This window comes from Lasioglossum baleicum, chromosome 8 (genome assembly GCF_051020765.1).
Source record: "Lasioglossum baleicum chromosome 8, iyLasBale1, whole genome shotgun sequence".
NCBI classification, from domain to species: Eukaryota; Metazoa; Arthropoda; class Insecta; order Hymenoptera; family Halictidae; genus Lasioglossum; species Lasioglossum baleicum.
The window spans coordinates 3887029-3905715 of NC_134936.1; the positions used below are offsets into that span (position 1 = coordinate 3887029).

General features: G+C 48.3%; 2 protein-coding genes across 2 annotated transcripts; both read right to left on the minus strand.

The window, feature by feature from the left end:
• Positions 1-176: 176 nt before the first annotated feature.
• Positions 177-5965, minus strand: LOC143211636 (uncharacterized). Its single transcript, XM_076429467.1, has 3 exons — positions 901-5965; positions 698-831; positions 177-329 (listed from the first exon to the last, which is right to left on the minus strand). Exons 1-3 carry the CDS (start codon positions 5963-5965, stop codon positions 177-179), a joined length of 5352 nt encoding a protein of 1783 aa, XP_076285582.1.
• Positions 5966-14976: 9011 nt separating this feature from the next.
• LOC143211638 (uncharacterized) lies at positions 14977-15891 on the minus strand. The gene is made up of 2 exons (XM_076429468.1): positions 15421-15891; positions 14977-15066 (listed from the first exon to the last, which is right to left on the minus strand). Exons 1-2 carry the CDS (start codon positions 15889-15891, stop codon positions 14977-14979), a joined length of 561 nt encoding a protein of 186 aa, XP_076285583.1.
• Between the last annotated feature and the right edge of the window lie 2796 nt (positions 15892-18687).

The window sequence follows — 18687 nt, forward strand, 5'->3', positions numbered from 1 at the left end:
TGACTACGCACAGCGCTGTGCGAGAAAGTGAGAGGCCGTGGAAAATAACTTGTACGAGTACACACAAATTGAATGATTGCGAGCGGACTGTGTTTACTGTCGAGAATGAGAATAGAAGATGATGAGAGACGGCGTTGTAACCCGTTTTAGCCACAGTACAAAGATTGATTGTATGATTATTCCGCGATTGGAGTTGACAAAGAGTGTTCGAAATCTGGTCCGTTTTCGAGGACCCGGAGATTCCTCAGAGCGGTGTCGTTGGATGATTGGCTCGACAGGATCACGCGAGTATGACGGATCGATGATTGGTGGATCATCGTCGCGTGATCCTGTCGATACCCGAAGTCGGAGCGCGAGCCGATGAGCGACTTCGCGTGAAATCGCGATCGGACGCTGACGTCACGACGGGACGAATGACGGTGTGTCGAGCTCGCCGACGCTCGCTCGATTCGCTCGCGAACATACTGCCAGCCTTGAAATCTCGATTTCAACACAGTAATCGAGGGAGGTGCGAATATCGTCTTAAAGTAATGTCGGACGCAGCCGACGCCGCAGCGAAGGCGCTAGAATGCTTTTCATCATTTTTTTTTTTTTTTAATGAGCTAGTACTTGAGAAACCAAATTGACATTATGATTGTGTACAATGACGGTCGCGAGACATAGACGCGATCTAATTCGAAGTCGAGGAACTGCTCACAGGCAGAGCGCAGAGTTGTACGATTGGTCGTTGGAATTCGGAGTGAGCGGTGCGTACCGTGACTACTCGTGTGAGTCCGTCCGACCCAGGGTGGAGTCGCGTGACTCGACCCAGCTTCCATTTACATGGGGGAGCTGTCGGATGTCGAATTAGGACTAGTTGTCCGAGTTCCAACGGGGTTCGAGCTTGTCGCTATCGACTACGCTGTTGGAGGGTGTTGACGTAGTCAGATTGCCACAATCTCCAAAAACGTTCGATTTTATGGCGTACTAATTGCCATCGCGACAGTCGATTTTCGTTGAGGTGTAAAACGGAAGGCTCCGGGGAAGTAGTTAGAGCAGTCCCTATGAGAAAATGCCCCGGAGTTAATGGTTCGCAGTCGTCCAGCGCGTCGGAGAGGGGGGCGATCGGTCTCGAATTCAAGCAGGCCTCGATTCGACATAGAAGCGTCGTGAACTCTTCAAAAGAGAGCATGCGATCGCCTAATACGCGGCGTAAATGATGCTTCACACTGCGCACCCCAGCTTCCCACAACCCGCCGAAATGTGGTGCTACTGGAGGAATGAAGTGCCACGAAATCTTGTCGTGAGCCGATTTATTCTGAAAGTTAGGGTCGCGTAAAGCTGCGCGGTACGCGCGAGCCAATTCATTATTGGCGCCGGCGAAAGTCGTACCGTTATCCGAATACATGTCGGACGGAAGTCCACGCCGCGAACAGAATCGATCAAATGCGTTTAAAAACGCCGGGGTAGAGTAATCCCCGACAAGTTCTAGATGGATGGCACGACTGGCTAAGCAGATGAAGAGTGCGATGTACGCTTTTCGGGTTTTAATGCCTCGGCCGGCGGATGCTCGGACTTGAACTGGTCCGGCATAGTCAACGCCACAATGCGAAAAACATTGGAGAGGTGAATTTACTCTCGCGGCGGGCAAGCTACCCATGAGTTGCTCCGGAACCTTCGCCCGTTCGCGTACGCAGACTACACACCGGTGAATGACGCGTTTGACAAGAGATCGCGCGCTCAATATCCAAAATTCTCGACGGAGCGTGCTTAAAGTGAGCTGTACCCCTCCGTGTAATGTTCGAAGATGTGCTTGGGAAATGATCAAGTCGACTAGCGAGTGAGAAGCTAACAGAATTGGGTGTTTTTGAGCAATGGGAATCGGAGCTTTATGAAGTCGCCCTCCGACACGAAGTACGCCGTCGCTGTCGATAAAGGGATTAAGAGACATGATTGAGCTTTTGGTGGAGAGAGATCGACCGTGAGTGAGGGCTTCAAGCTCCGTTGGGAATTGTTCGCGTTGTATGGACTTTATCCAAAAGATGCGAGCTTCCGAGCACTCGTCGACCGACACGGTGCGACCGTTAGAGGAAATCGGTGATGAAGTATTTTTCCGGGCGTGAAGGGCGTGAATGAATTTGAATAAGTACGCGGTGATTCGGATTAACTTTGCCCAGGATGAGAACCGAGAAGCGAGAGTCCATGAAGAAGTTTGCGAACAGGTGTGCACCGCAGCGGATCTTGCCTCCGAGAGAGGTACGTCAGTGGGGGCCGGGGGGTCGGAAGGCCAACAGTGTTGAGGCCAGCGTAGCCATTGGGGGCCCGTCCACCACAATGGATGATCGCGCAATTCCTGACCGAACAAACCGCGTGATGCGCAATCGGCTGGATTGCAAGACGTAGGTACGTGACGCCATTCGGAGTCGGGAACGCGACATTGAATGTCGTGGACTCGGTGCGCAACGAACGTTTTCCATCGCGATGGGTGATCGCGTAACCAGGCGAGAACGATGGACGAATCCGTCCAGCAGTAGCAGGAGACGGATCTCGAGCCCAGTGACGGGCGGACGAATTCTATTAGATGAGCCAATAACACGGCCGCAGATAATTCGAGCCTCGGAACGGAGGTTGGAGTGATCGGCGCGACCTTTGACTTCCCAGTTAGGAGGGATATGACGGCCGTTCCGTCATGAGTGATGACCTTCAAATAGACGACCGCAGCATAAGCGTAGGACGAGGCGTCTGAAAACCCATGAAGTTCGATGGTATGGGCATTTGACAACAGACCAGTCCATCGGGCTAAGCTAAGGTCGTGCAATTGTGATAAACCTGAATAGATGGTTTCCCATTGATTGACCAAATCTAACGAGAGGGGCTCGTCCCACTGGTGGTGACGACGCCATAGAGTTTGCATGAATATCTTTGCTGTGATAGTCGCCGGGGTGACCCAGCCCAATGGATCGTATAATTTTGCAATGGTTGCAAGGATCGAACGTTTGGTACGCGGGGGAACTGTCGGTAAAGCAATGTTGATTATAAACTGGTCGCGCGACGGGTTCCAAGAAACGCCAAGGACTTTTACGCTGTCGTCTACGGCGAGATCTATTGAGCAAGCTAGCCCATGATTGGTTGGATCGATGTCCTGCAGGAGTGTGGGGGAATTACTTGCCCATTTCCGAAGTTCGAATTTACCTCGGCGAAGGAGACCAGTGAGTTGGTCACGAAGAGTGCGAACGGTGTCGAGTGTATCATCCCCGAACAAAACATCATCGACGTAAATTTGATCCTTTAGAATGGGAATCGCGAGTGGAAAATCTGCGCCTTCGACGAACGCGAGTTGCTGGAGGACTCGAAGTGCGAGAAATGGAGCGCACGTCATACCGTATGTGACGGTGCGTAGCGAAAATTCATGAGGCGCCTGTGACGGAGAGTCATGCCAGAGGATTCGCTGGAAACTTGTATCGCGAGGGTCTACTAGGATTTGCCGATACATTTTCGCAATATCAGCGGTGTATACGTAACGATGATGTCGCCATCGCAGGATGACGGATGGGAGATCCGTCTGAAGCTTCGGCCCGGAAAGCAAGAAATCGTTCAATGAGCGGCCATTCGATGTGTGTGCCGAGGCATTGAATACCACACGCAAGTGTGTGGTCGAACTAGATGGCCGGAGAACTGGGTGGTGCGGGATGTATATTGTGCGATCAGGGAGTGAGGAGCCGGTGTGCACGCGCTCCATATGGCCGAGTCTTTCGTAGTCGCTCATAAACGCTGAGTACTCTCGCCGAAGTTCTGGGTTTTTCTGAAATTTGCGACCCAGCGAACGATACATTTTTTCCGCGATTGGTCGCGACTGTCCGATATCGAATGGCGGGTCCTGCTTGAATGGGAGCCGAACCTGAAAACGACCGTCTGACGTGCGCGAATGTGTGTCTCGAAAGTGTTCTTCACACTGTCGTTCCGACGCCGTTAATCGCGGTGTAGCGCGAGGAATGCACTCCACCTCCCAGAATCGCCGCAATTCCGCTTCGAGAGTGTCGATTGGAGTATCGGGGCTCGTGCAACGAATTGTCACATTGTGACTGAGCAGACTATGTGAAGGATTAAGATCGTCGGATCGGGATGGAATAGGACCCGAAATCACCCACCCGAAAATCGACTGCTGTGCGATGGGCTGTCCATGCATTCCCTTACGAAGTCCGTTGAGGATTACGTCCCCAAATAAATCGGCGCCGATAATTATGTCTACTGGATGATGAGTTGAGGGATCCGCATCGGCCAACGGAAGACCGGCGAGATACGGAAGGGACGATGGATCCGGAATTGACTGTGCACGGTACTGTGTCAGCGAGGGCAAGACTAATGCGGTTGTGTAAAGCACGGGAGTGTTGGACGTTACCGGCGTAATTTGTATCGCGATGACCGAACGAACGTCTTTAACGTCAACACCGCCTACAGCCGACACTTTCACGTTCCGCGGAATACGTTTCGCTCGCAGCGTTTGAACCAGATTTTCGGACACTAGAGTCGCTTCGGATCCCTGGTCCAGCAATGCGCGAATAATTGCTTCTTGTCCTGACGGGACACGTACTCTTACCCATGCGGTGGCTAAGAGTACGCGTGACGCGGAGCCGTGAGATGTTGACGCGCGGAGTGACGTCACGGCAGATTCGTTGCCTAATGTATACTGGTCCGAAACGTGGTTCGCCGTCACCGTTCGCGGGAGCGAGGAGGCTGACGTCATCGCGCGAGAGCCCGCTTCGTGGTGTAACGACGAGTGATGACGTTGTTGGCAAACTCGGCACGAATATTTACTAGTACATTCAGTGGTTGCATGTCGGCGACTGAGACAATTAAGACATCGCTTCAACCGGATAATGATCTCGCGACGTTTACTCTGAGGCTCGGCCAAATAAGATCGACAATTACTCAAATAATGTCGCGAATGACACAGGGGACACCCGGAATATGATCCGTTGGAGGCGGGATCTGTATGCGGAGCGGGCCCGATCGGCGTAGCAACGTGAAGACTGGTCGCGCTTGTCGTCGTCTCATCCGAACCGCGTACAATATTAAGAGCGACTTCGTTGAGAATCTTAGTGCGCGACGCAATGTAATTCGACAATTCCGTAAAAGTCGAGATTCCGGGCTTTTCCGCGGAAAAGGCAGTCCATTTCTCCAACGTAATTGTGTCGAGTTTGCGAGTGACCAGATGTACGAGCATGTCCTCACCGATCTGCTCAGGAGAACGATCGAGCTTTTTTAAACTTGATACAGCGGCGTTAGCGCGATCGATCAACGCTTGGAGTTCGCTCGCGGATTCCTGTTTAACGTGCGGTAGGTCGATGAGATTGGACAAGTGAGTCTTAATCAGAATGCGCTTGCTTTCGAACCGCGAGGTTAAGGTGGCCCACGCGATTGAAAAATTATCGGAAGTAACTGAAATGTGCTGTATAGCCTCAAGCGCGGGACCAGTCAATGAGGAGACAAGATAATGCATGCGAGTGGAGTCTGAGAGATCGCGATTCGCAATGATCAGGCCTTTAAAACGGTCCCGGAACGTTTCCCAGTTATTAAAATCGCCATCGAACGGAGGTAACGGAACGTGAGGTAAGTGCGTGAGATCTAACGACGGCCTAACAGTTGAGATAAAGCCTTTATCGCTCGGACATTGTAATGGACTCACGACTTTCGGTTCCAGGGACGCTTTCGCTTCTAGCAGGTAGTCCTTGGCGATGAGGTAGGCGTCTTCCGTGGAGTCGAACTGCTCCTCCGTGAAGTACGGAGTTTCAAGCCGCTCCTCCTCAGTGGTCGACGCGAGCAGGGCAAGATGACCTTCCTGGAACGCGATCCACACGTCCTCGAGAATGGAGAGGCGGCCCAGGACTTTCTCCAGAGTCACGTTGGCTTGCCCGATCTTTTTGAAATTTTCCACGGTCCGTAGGATCTTCCGCTGTAGCATCGCTTGGCGTGGATAGTCCCCCATGGTGGATGAATGAACGGCGGTCGAACTTTTCACTTTCTATCCGGCTCGAAGGACCAAATTTATGTAGCGGAGTAGAGCGAACACTTAGGAAACCGTACTCGATGTTGCCGGTGACTACGCACAGCGCTGTGCGAGAAAGTGAGAGGCCGTGGAAAATAACTTGTACGAGTACACACAAATTGAATGATTGCAAGCGGACTGTATTTACTGTCGAGAATGAGAATAGAAGATGATGAGAGACGGCGTTGTAACCCGTTTTAGCCACAGTACAAAGATTGATTGTATGATTATTCCGCGATTGGAGTTGACAAAGAGTGTTCGAAATCTGGTCCGTTTTCGAGGACCCGGAGATTCCTCAGAGCGGTGTCGTTGGATGATTGGCTCGACAGGATCACGCGAGTATGACGGATCGATGATTGGTGGATCATCGTCGCGTGATCCTGTCGATACCCGAAGTCGGAGCGCGAGCCGATGAGCGACTTCGCGTGAAATCGCGATCGGACGCTGACGTCACGACGGGACGAATGACGGTGTGTCGAGCTCGCCGACGCTCGCTCGATTCGCTCGCGAACAATCCTAAGCAAGTAATTGAACGTCCCCACATGATACAATCTTACCGCTTGGATTGTATCAATTAAATTATACTGGTTTCGAGGCTTACTAATTATCCTAGCAATTCCCTGATTAACCATCAGGTTCTTTCGCGACATTCCAATTGTCCGAACAGAGATTTATCCAACATAGCGGCTCCCCAGTTTCGCATTGGGTTCGTCCGCATCCTAACAGCTCCCTGATTTCGCATCAGGTTCGTCTGTGCTATTATACAACCTCCTAGCAGCTCCCCGGTTTTGCATCGGGTTCGTCTGCGTTTGACTCCATTCCTAGAGGCTCCCTGACTTAGCGTCAGGTTCGTCCTCGCTGTCAATAATCCTAGCGGCTCCCCAATTCCGCATTGGGTTCGTCCGCGTTCCTTAACTAACAAATTTATATCATATTCCTAGGGTAATAACCCTTCGCCGGCCACTCGTGCTGCTTGCGGCCCTGGCTCGTAACAAATTAATCAAACACCTATTTCGGCATTTTAAAAAATTCAACCCCCGAGGGGGTAAAAAGGGGCTGCAACGTTTGTATGAGGAATATTTTGATCGTGGTCGGATTTACTTCATACTTGGTCTTAATTCTCTTTGATATAATTAATCAAACACCTGTTTCGGCATTTCAAAAAATACAACCCCCGAGGGGGTGAAAAGGGGTTGCAACGTTTGTATGAGGAATATTTTATTTGTGGTCGGATTTGCTTGAAACTTGATCTTAATGCTCTTTGATATAATTAATCAAACACCTGTTTCGGCATTTTAAAAAATTGATCCCCTAAGGGGTGAAAAGGGGGTTTGAAATCTAAGATGGCGGCATAACATAAAATTAAAACTCTATAGAGGTGAATGGGGGGTTAAAAGGTTTTATGGAGAAACAATATCAATTTCCGAGGGCATTAAACGGTTTTCTATGCGAGCGAAGCCGCGGGCAAAAGCAAGTTTAATATAAATTTCAAACCGAAAATAATCTTTCAACAGACACTTGCGTTGCTGGGTCTGCATGCACAATCTTCGCGAGTGTGCTCAGTTCTGAAAAAAGTATGTTTGTCCCAGAAGTCTAAAATATTAACGTCTTTGCTTATTCTGGGACATTGTGAGAATGCATTTAAGGCGCTTACAATGCCAAATACAGAATTTGGGGAACAATGTTGCTCTGCATCTTTTTCTATGAGCATTTGTTCGATTTCGTCACACGGTGAAATATTGTATGCAATAGGAGCTTTTGTTATTTCATTTGAATTTAAACCTAGAGCCTCGCAACGCCTCCACGTATTCATTAAATGTTCAATCGCAACATTCTTTTCTGCTACGGACAATACATTTTTATATCTCGGATCTAAATATACCGACGCCAATAGACATTTATTGCTTACGAGTTCGGGTTCACGGTTTATTATCGCAAAACTATTATTTCTTTTTGCTAGATTTATTTTGCACTGCAGCCAGACAACATAAAAGTCTCTCATTAATAATTGCTCACATTGCATCTTCTTTGTCGCCATTTTTGCGGGTTCAAGAGCGTTCATTATTTCCCTAATCGTACTCCATTCACCTTCGGATAACGTCACATCTCTTATTTCTAAACAAAAATCTTGTAATGTTAATAATCTTTCTAACATATCATATGTTGAACTCCATCTAGTTTGGCAATTTAGTATGGGTTTACGTAATTTTAAATTGTTCAAAAGGATGATTACGGTGGTACTGCAGAGTTTTCGCACGAGCTCGCGAATTTTGTAAATTAAATTTTCTACATTAAAACTTTCGATAGCATCTTGCACAGCAAGTTGCAACGTATGTGCAACACACCGCACCCCCATTAAATTAAAATTCTTATCCTCTAAGTGAAATAAATGTTCACCCTCCAAATAAAATTCTTGTTGAGGATCGTCCGAAAAATCTTCAAAATCGTCGCGAGTTTCTTCTTCCCTTAAAAGACAAACCATCTTCAGCATATTTGAGCCATTGTCCGTCGTGATTGAATAAATATTTCTCGCGGTAAGATCATATTCTTGTAATACGTCCAGGACTAAATTCTTCAAATTTTCGCTAGTATGCCTAACAAGGATTTCCTTTAAAGCTAACGTTCTTACAATCAATTTCTGATGTTTTACATATTGTGCATTTATTCCTATAAACGATCTACATTGACGGGTTTCCCCGTTAATTTTAATAGAAACTAAACTATTTTTAATTTCCGCTTTTATATTAAGTTTCGCGCTTCGCGTGCCCGATTTATTATTGTCTCCCTAACATTGTCTCTATTAATAGTAATTCGGGGTGCAACTGTCTCTAATATCGGGTCAATTATTTTACGAAAACCCGAATCCTCCACGATACCTAATGGTCGACCATTTTAGGTGGTTAATTCGACGCAAGCGTCCATCAGATGTTTTGCTGTCATCGTAAACATCGTTGATGTAGACGTGGAGCTCGTAAAAGAGGAGTTTGAAGAAGACGCCGAAGTCAAATTGAAAGAAGAAGAATCCAGATCTGGGGAAAATAGTATTTGAAATAGTAAATAGTAAATAATCCAATTTATTTTACACACAGTGTCTGTACAACTTTGAAAATAAAATAAGTTTATTTGATGCAGTAAGTTTTGAAAATAAAATATTTTATTTGTTGCAGTAATTTTTTAAAATAGTATTTGAAAATAGTGTTGTAACGGTTCTGCTTCCGACGGAGATGTCGTCGCGGCGTCGTACCCTCTCGTGCTGTAATAGTTCGTCGCGCCAGGGTCGTGGGTCGGCGAGAGAATCGACGGAAGCTGAAAATGGACGAAGTGCCCGGGGCGTGAAATAACGACAACGGGTTTACGTATCTTCGGGCTCACTGCACGTACGTTCGCGGACTCATGGGACTAGTGAACCGTGTTACCGATCCGTGCTTCTACTGGTGGTTCTGGTGTAAACGTTTATCGCGGCGCGACGCGTACACGTGGACCTGGTGATTGATACCGGCGACTGGGTTCAGGAGGAACGGTCAGGAAACCCGGCCACGACTTGGGAAATTCCCCGTGGCGGTTCTACGGTAAATGAAGAGGATGCTGCCCCTTCATTTAATCGTCTCCGGTAGCTGTCGGAGTTCTCGGGAGGCTGCCCGAGAAGTGTGTTCGGGATGCTGCCCAAACGGCAGAGAAGGATGCTGCCCTCTCTGTTTGGCGTGTTTGCTGTCACGCCGGTAGGAAACGCCGATGTCGAGGAGGCCGATGCTGCGGACAACTCGACGTCGAGAGCGTGGGAAAATAGGAAAGTATCAGTACTACGTGCCAATACTTGGGATGTGCCCAGGATGCTGCCCAGGCTGGAAAAGAGACCCGTGCCTCGTTTGCATCGCCTTTTATAGGCGAAGATTGGTGGTGGGGGAATGGTGTGAAGGAAACGGATGTGTGACGTCGAGTTTCCGCCTTCCTCAAGATGGCGGAACCTCGGCGTCCGTTTCCCGCCGAATATGGCTTGGAGCGCGGGATCGTGCATCGTAGCGCGTCGTATACGGACGGCGCGCTCGGTGATCTTCGGCGTCGCTCGGTTATGTTCGGCGCGTGTCTCATAGTGACAGGCCTGCATCGTACAGGTCTGTTACAGTGTTTTATTTTTAAAATATTGAAAATATTTGGAGTTTGTCTTTATTTTCAATTTCAATTTTAGATATTATTGCCCAAAATAATGGTTCGCATTCAATAGATTTCTGAGTATAAATAGTTTCCTGGTGATAAGATACACTGTATGTTTATCAAGAAACCTCAGTAGGCACATGCTGTGAACTGAAGTGAATATACGCAGTAATAGCAGCAATCAAACAAAAAAATAAAACGAAAATGTGGCAAATGATATAATTTCTTATATTAAATACCATTTCTTCTCTAAATTATTGCTAAAATAAGAAATATTAAATAAGTACATAATGCGATTTCTGAAAAGTATTAGGTATGACGATGCAAAAAATAACATATTCTATTTTGTGTTTTAGATCATTAAAATAGAAATATTTTACTTTGTGTTTCAGATTATTAAAATGGAAATATTTTATTTTGTGGATGAAATTGTTAAAATAGAAATATTTCATTTTGACGTTCAGATTGTTCAAATAAATAGAAGTATTTTATTTCGAGGTTCAATTGTTTAAATAGAAATAGTTTATGTTGTTTGAAATATCGATCGCAAGATAATGAAATGTATAATATTCAAATGTTCTCGGCGCAACGGTTCGATCAGTTAATAGGAAAAAAGCAAAATTTGCACGTTAGTTAGGAACTTTCAACGTTTCGATCTTCATTCAGATCATTTTCAAGAAAGTAGAAAAAACTGCGTCTGAAAAATATATTTTCACAATGTAAAACCAGAAACTTTAAAATATCTGCGTAACCAGAATGTAACAATGTAACAAGATGCTGCAATAATTTACTTACATTGCTTTATAAAAATTATAAATACGGAATTGAAATTGTCTTAGCACATGCTGCTTTCATGTCGTCAGACAGGATACTGGATCATAGACCATCAAAGTCATTAGACACAGAACGTAACCGGTCGATCGATCAAAACAAAGTCAATCGTCGATCGATGTTTGGCGGTTATTTCAAACCGTGAAAAACGTCAAAAACCCAAACTTACCACATGTTCGTGACCATATGATGAAAAACTTTTATTAAATATATGATAAAGATGTAATTTATATAACATGTAATAGGAAAATAGTTGTTATTAGGAAACGTTGAAAGTTCCTAACTAACGTGCAAATTTTGCTTTTTTCCTATTAACTGATCGAACCGTTGCGCCGAGAACATTTGAATATTATACATTTCAGAAATAGTTTATTTCGAGGTTCAGATTGTTGAAATAATACACTATTTTCTTTAAGCAAAATAAAATCTAAAATATTAAATAGTATTTTAAATATTTTTTTCGCCAAATAATGCCCACCTCTGGAAGAATCCTCGTTGTTTCTTCTCCTTTTCCTCGTTTCCTTCTGCATGGTGACCGTTGTATACTCGTTGGGGTGGTGGTACTGCAAATGCCGCGTCAAATTAGCAGCATGGTTCCCAGTTATTTTTGTAGAGCATCTCTCAATGAGGCACGTAGATTTACTGTTCGGTTTCGCAATCGATTATTCGTTTTCGTTCTTTAATTATTTTAGATTCTAGCGTTTAGAAATCTGCCGTTCTGCGCGGCAAGCGTTGTATATTTTACCGTAAATCATCGATTGTAACCGTCGCGGCATTGTCATTCTCAAGGTCCGTGAGGGCCCGAGGCAGTCTTCGCACCCCCTTAGGCCATCCGGTTCGTACTAAAAACAGTCGTTACCTGTTTTAGAATAAAGAGGTACCGTACGCGAAGTACCTAGGGTTCGGGACCCAAGGTTCGAACCGATGGTCGTCCATCCGCTCGGGACAAGGGACCATAAAACATGTGCAGGCCACTTGGGCCTTTTTCGTCGCGCTGCGTCGGGGTTCCCGTTATTGCAATTTCCCGAAATTTCCGCGACTGACCCGAGATAGGGACTTCCACCTCCACCGGTGAGGACTGTCCGGAAAATCCTCCTCCCTCAGGTCAACCAACGAATGGGGATGATTCTCCCGAAAAATCGGGCCCATCTCCTCGAAGAAGCAACGCCAACGAGGTGACTAGCAATCGGACCCCGGCGCAAAAAGTCAGAATCTTTTCGTCGCTTGGAGAGAACACGTCGTAGCATCTTACGGAGAACACCGTGTTCTCAGCTACATAGTTACGCGATAAAACATTTTACACGCTCGTCCGTTCATCTTGTAACGCCGCTATAGTCCGCTAGTTCCGTGAAACAGTTGTCTAAAGTTAATTCCGTCGGCAACAAATTTGTACAATTTAATGAACGTTATTGTTAAACCGAGAGTACAAATACTTCTTCGATTCACGAGAAAACATTTACCGTCATCCTCGTTAAATAGAAAATACTGGCGGACTGGATGCTCCATTGTACGAAATTGTACGAAATTGTACTTTATACTAGTTTATAAAGTCAATAGTGCACAAACACAATGTACACAACACACGTTTTGCACTTTTTTAAAACGGTTCACGAATTTCACGAGGAAAGAACGAAAAATGTGGTTTGCTTGCTGAGACCTAAGACTGACACTCAGCAAAAAGACAAGACTGATGAATGTCCGTGTTTTTCACCGTACTTATATTCCAAAGAAAGGCAATAAAACGTTATCTCCGAGGGAGTGGGGGTGCAGGCCTGCCAAGAAGGCAAGGCGTAGGTTTTCCCCAAAAGTCATTGTTTATCCGAAAAACTAAGACTCTTTTAAGTTATTTGTAGACTGCAGAAGTTCATGCAAATTTTATATGTCAAAATATGCAAACTTATACAAAAATGCATAATTTATGTAAAATATTAGCTTCAATAAATGCCAAATCGACAATAAGATCCTCATTTCTATAATTTCTCTTGGGTTGTCTTAATACATACTAAGTACACTTCTTTAAAGGGTAAACAATTAGGAAATAAAAGAGAATTTGAGGATTTTGCAAAAATTAATAATACAATTAGTATTAATGAACTTGAATATTACCAAATATGTTTACTTACTTCCCCATCGTGGTTCGATCGCTTGTGGTGGTAAAGAAACATTTGGCATAATAGCATACATTTCCAAAACATTAACAATTTAAAATAGTGCATTTTGGACGAATGGAAGGATATTAGCCAAAACAGTATTAAAAAATTGTATAAATATTTAACAAACCGAATGATTACGTTGGCCACGGCCACACAGGTCGCATCTCGTGGGCCTCAATTTCCTCTTCCACTAAGAAGACATTGATTTTTTCCTCCATAAACGGGACGCATAAACCGTTAGTTTATATTTAAGAACCTGGGACCTAAAAATGATGTCTGAAAATCACTTAATTGGGGGTACTCTGGAAGGTCTTCGGTTTAACGTTTTATTGCGGACACGGTAGATACATTGTCAGTGGAGGCGCGATGGGCTTTACCGGTTTTACGAAGCGACGTTTTACCTTTTACTATTTACTAAGTTGTTGTTATTGCATTATTTCGGTTTCAATACAGCATACTGTCGAGCGGACAGTCGTTGAATTTCGGATGGTGACCGTCCCTAGTAGCATTTAAGGTCCTTGCAGACTATACCGACACGGCGGCTACCTGCACCGCGCCGCTGTGTATTACAATGGGGATGCGGCGGGTCGTCGATACGGCCTAGTATCCGCATCCCCATTGAAATACACAGAAGAAACCCAAAACGGCCTAGCGGCGCGGTGCAGGTAGCCGCTGGGTCGGTATATTCTGCAACGACCCTTACGGTTGGCGTTTCGTTGGGCCTACGTTGGGGGTTTGCATTGGGCAACCGTTAGAGATGTCGCTCTTTTTTGCAGTTGGGCCAACAGTCAGGGCCAACGTTGGGCCAACGTTCAGCCAACGTTGCGCCAGCGTCGGGCCAACGGTAATACCCAACGTAGGGCCAACGATCACGTCCAATATCGGGCCAACGGTAATAGCCAACGTAGGGCCAACGGTAATACCCAACGTAGGGTCTACAATAATTAAAGCCAACTAGAGGATTTTTTGTGTAGAGTCAATTAATTATATACATATATATGTATGTGTATTATGAGTTTTTTATTTTTATATCTCAATTATTTTGTACATATTACATACATATTACATATTACAATAGCACGATTTCTTACATTACATATTGCACATTAGTAATATGATATTACATTCATATTACACCTCTTCAATAGTTCTGATAATTACAACAGCTCCGCTTAAGATGGTGAAACAAGAATCGGATAACTACATACTTAAAATACAATTGTTTTTCGCAGTTATAGATATTGGCGTAGCTGCATGGCTGATGATCCATCGAACACTTGTGCATCAGTAAAATCTGAAAAATGACATAGAAATTAATCTTACAACAAGAAAAGCAAAAGGAAACAAAATTGTTAATTGCAATTGAATGCATGCATAAATTACACACATTGTTTAGAAAGTATCTACAATACGTGGTAACACGTATAATTAAGTATTGGTATAAATAATTGTTAAACTAAACCACACTCATTACTAATATAACAGTATACTTACCAATATTTGGCATAGCTGCATCCATGGCTGATGTTCTACCGAACGATGGTGCTGAATTGAATTAAATTAATGGTGTTGAATTAAATTCCACCACTTTGTACATTATCAAAATTTTTGTTAATGAAATGAAATAAAACACGCGACACAAAGAACGACCACTTCGACAGTTCAACACAGCACAGAAGAATGAAATAGTGAAAATCGACAAATACCAAATGACGATCGACGCTACGTATATCTTGAACGACGGGTATTCGTCGTTGGTCCTATGTTGGGTATTCGTCGTTGGCCCTATGTTGGGTATTCGTCGTTGGCCCAACGTTAGGTATTCGTCGGCAAACTGTCATAATTTTTCGTCGTTATACGTTGGGTATGCGTCGTTGGCCCTGTGTTGGGTATTCGTCGTTGGCCCTATGTTGGGTATTCGTCGTTGGCCCTATGTTGGGTATTCGTCGTTGGCCCTATGTTGGGTATTCGTCGTTGGCCCAACGTTGGGTATTCATCGGCAAACTGTCATAATTTTTCGTCGTTATACGTTGAGTATTCGTCGTTGGCCCTATGTTGGGTATTCGTTGTTGGCCCAACGTTGGCTATTCGTCGGCAAATTGACGTAATTTTTCGTCGTTGGCCCTACGTTGTAGATTTGTCGACAAAACCACTAACCATGCCCCACCATTCCCCAACAAACTCCCAACCGTTGGCCACCATTGACCAACCTCCAGCGTATGCCGCGCAGAGTCCTGGGCCTCCTCGCAGTGGTGGCACTGCGGCGTCGGTTCCGTCCCGATGCGACACAGATACTCCCCGAAGCATCCGTGCCCGGACAATTGGCCGGTCCGAGTCGGCGGAAGAGATTTCCTCCCGCCATCGGACCAGGATGTCCTGTCGTGCCTGGCGCCTCAGCACTTCGAGCTCCTCCCCCTCGGGGCATAACTCCCCACGGCGAATGGAGCAGGCAATTTGGTAAGTAGTTGCCCGCTCCACCGCCATGAGATGCAGGGGAGTCATGCCCGCGAGGAGGGACGCCGCCTCCCCAGAGATGGTGCGAAAGCCCCGTATGGTCCGAATGGCCAGCCGTCGTTGCACGCGCTTTGCGTGCAACATGTTGCGCCGGCTGGCCAGTAGCTGTTCGGACCACACGGGGGCTCCATAAAGGAACTTTGATTGCACCACCCCCGAGTAGAAGCAACGAATCCTGTCATCGGGCCCCCCGATATTGGGCAACAGCTGTCCCATGGCGGCTGCCAGTCCCTTCGACTCGGGGGGGGGGGGGGCATCAGGCCGAAGTGCTCTTCGAAGCACTAGCGGCTGTCGAGGGTCAGGCCGAGATAACTCATCTCGCCTTTCACCTCGACAGAGGCTTCACCCACCCGGATCCAGAGTTGGGGTGGCCGCTGGCTCAGAGGCAATGCGTGTAACCACATTGCCTCGGTTTTGCCAGCAGAAATCTCCAACCCCAATCTCCGGATCCCACCGACGACGCAGCCCACCGCTGCTTGCGCCAGGCTGAGCGTCCTTCTCCACGTCAACCCCTCGACGACCACCAATGTATCATCTGCATAGCTGATCAGGCGGACGCCGAGGGGAAGATTAGCCCGCAGTACCGCGTCAAACGCGAGTAGCCACAGAAGCGGTCCGAGGATTGACCCCTGTGGCACTCCGCGGTGCATCTCCTCCCTCTGGATATTTCCGTCCCGGCCCGGGTACTCAAACCACCTGTCCCTCAGGTAGTCCCGGATGACCTCCTTGAGGTAGGAGGGCACCTGATAATAATCCAGGGCCCTCACTACCTCATCCCATGGCAGGGTGTTGAAGGCGTTGGTGATATCGAGGCTCACCGCCATCAACACCCTGCCCCGAGCGACAGCCTCCCTCCGAAGGGAGGCGAGACGACCGACGGCATCTACCGTCGATCGCCCCCTCCGGAAACCGAACTGGCTGTCGCTCAGATCGGGACCACCATGTTGGGACAGGTGCTCGACGAGGCGATCGGCTATGATCTTTTCGTAGATCTTACCCGCCTCGTCGAGGAGACACAAGGGCCGGTACGCAGAGGGAGCATCTGCAGGCTTTCCCGCCTTGCGGAGGAGGACCAGCCTGGTGACTTTCCACTCCTGGGGGAAGGTTCCCCGGCTCATACAGGAATTCAACGTCTGTATGAATGCCGGGGCGAGAACGTCCAGGGCCGCGGCCAATACCCGTCCAGGGACCCCGTCGGGACCGGGGGCCTTCTTGCCCCCTTCCCGGATCCTTTGGACGGCTCGGGAGAGCTCACACTCTGTGACCCCGAGTTCGTCGGTCCAGTTGGTATGGACCGAGGGGGGCGGGTTCTCTCTCGTTCCCTCCGAGAGGGGGAAGAGTGTACTGAGGACCCGCCCCAGGAACTCGGGGTCTAACTCCTCTGTGATGGGGGGCGCCCATGGGCGGAGCTTATTCAGCACCGCCTTGTAGGCACGCCCCCATGGATCCCTATGAAGGGATCCGAGGAGAGCTCATCCCAGGCTGCGGCCTTTGCAGCGGCAATTGCTCGCTGGAGAGCCATTCGGGCCGCCCTGTACTCCGAATAAAGGGCGGCCACTCTCGCCTCGTCGACGCCTCCAATTGGGTGGCGTCGACGTGCGCGGGTGTACTGGCGTCGGGCGCGGACGAACGTGTCCCTCACGTCCGCAATTTCGCCCGACCACCAGGACGCTGACTTTCTCGGGGGGTGTCTCCCGGCCCGGGGCATCGAAGCGTCGCATATCGACTTCATTACGCCCCGGAACCATGACACCCCCTCGTCAGTTCCGCGTTCCTTGGGTTCGATCCAGGAGTAGGCGAGAGCTGTGGCTCTCAGGACATCCTCGTCCAGTCGCTGCAATGCCCATCTAACGGGCGCTGCGTGGGTGCTACGTGGGGGGGGGGCAAGTCCGCCTGTTGTTGCTGGGTGGCCTCCACCTCCATGATGATATGGAGGTGGTCCGAGAGTGATTCCCACTCAGAGGCCACCCGCCAGGCGGACACACGGCGTACTGCAGCGGGGGTGGCCCAAGTCAGACCGACTATTGACCATCCGTTCCACCGTACGCACGTGGGTACGGAGCCCCGGTTCACCAACCGGAGCTCCATGCCCCCCGCCCAAACCTTAAGGGCCTCGCCACGAGAGGTGGTCCTGGGGTTTCCCCAACCTGTGGACTTGGCATTGAAGTCCCCCAGGACCAGCATTGGACCGGCTAGGTGTGGTGTGATCATCACCTTCAGCCGGTCCAAAAACCCCTCGAACTCTGCGAGGCCGCAGTTGGGCGAGACGTACCATCCCGCGACCAGGAACCTTCCCCACTTATACACCACTACCCCTCGGCTCCGCTCGACCACGGTGCCGGGGGGGAAGCCCCGCCCTTTCGGGCCCATATTGCCACGGAGCCCTCGTCGTCCCCTACCCAAGGGGAGGAGTCGGGGACGCTGTAGGGCTCCGTGACAGGGGTCTTAGGTCCTGTGGCGCCTACAGTGGTGACTCTGATCCACTGTCGGTCCGTTCTCTCTATTTGAGGGATGTCACAGGGCTAAATCCTCTCGCTCCACCTCCTCGTGGTGGACCCTGGGGCACGGCACTTGAGTTTACAATGCCGTGTGCTAACGGAGCGAGGGGTGAGTGGGTGCGCTGACGGATCTCTGTATGGCAGTACAAAAACGAACGCAGTGCACCCCAGGGACTGATCTTTGTATGACGACTAGTAGGGCACGTGGGCGAGTTTTCATTAATGGCCTCCTCTAAGTTCCCTACGATAGAAGTTTACGGTGCAGGGGAGGGAGACCCCAGTACCGGCACAGGGGGGGGCGAGCAGGCCTCCCCTGGGTCGTCATCCGGTAACTGCGAGTCCGGGCTGGTGGACCACGGGGCCACCCGGAACGTAATGGCGACCGGTGATGCCTCCCTTAGGGGAAATGCCCCCCATGCTACTAGCGTGGGGGAGGGCCCAGTGATGGGTGTGGCATCTGCCAGTGCCACCCCACCACTGGACGTAGCAGTAGGGGCTAGTGTCCCAACGAAGA

What these genes read in the sequence shown, in the direction of transcription:
- LOC143211636 (XM_076429467.1), bottom strand. Translation starts at nt 5,965, where the DNA reads ATGGGGGACTATCCACGCCAAGCGATGCTACAGCGGAAGATCCTACGG. An exon ending in CGTCAACACCCTCCAACAGC is followed by an intron (nt 832 to 900) that starts GTAGTCGATAGC and finishes GACATCCGACAG; the next exon opens with CTCCCCCATGTAAATGGAAG. An exon ending in TACAACTCTGCGCTCTGCCT is followed by an intron (nt 330 to 697) that starts GTGAGCAGTTCC and finishes GGGTATCGACAG; the next exon opens with GATCACGCGACGATGATCCA.
- LOC143211638 (XM_076429468.1), bottom strand. Translation starts at nt 15,891, where the DNA reads ATGGGACAGCTGTTGCCCAATATCGGGGGGCCCGATGACAGGATTCGT. An exon ending in GGGACGGAACCGACGCCGCA is followed by an intron (nt 15,067 to 15,420) that starts GTGCCACCACTG and finishes TACCCAACATAG; the next exon opens with GGCCAACGACGAATACCCAA.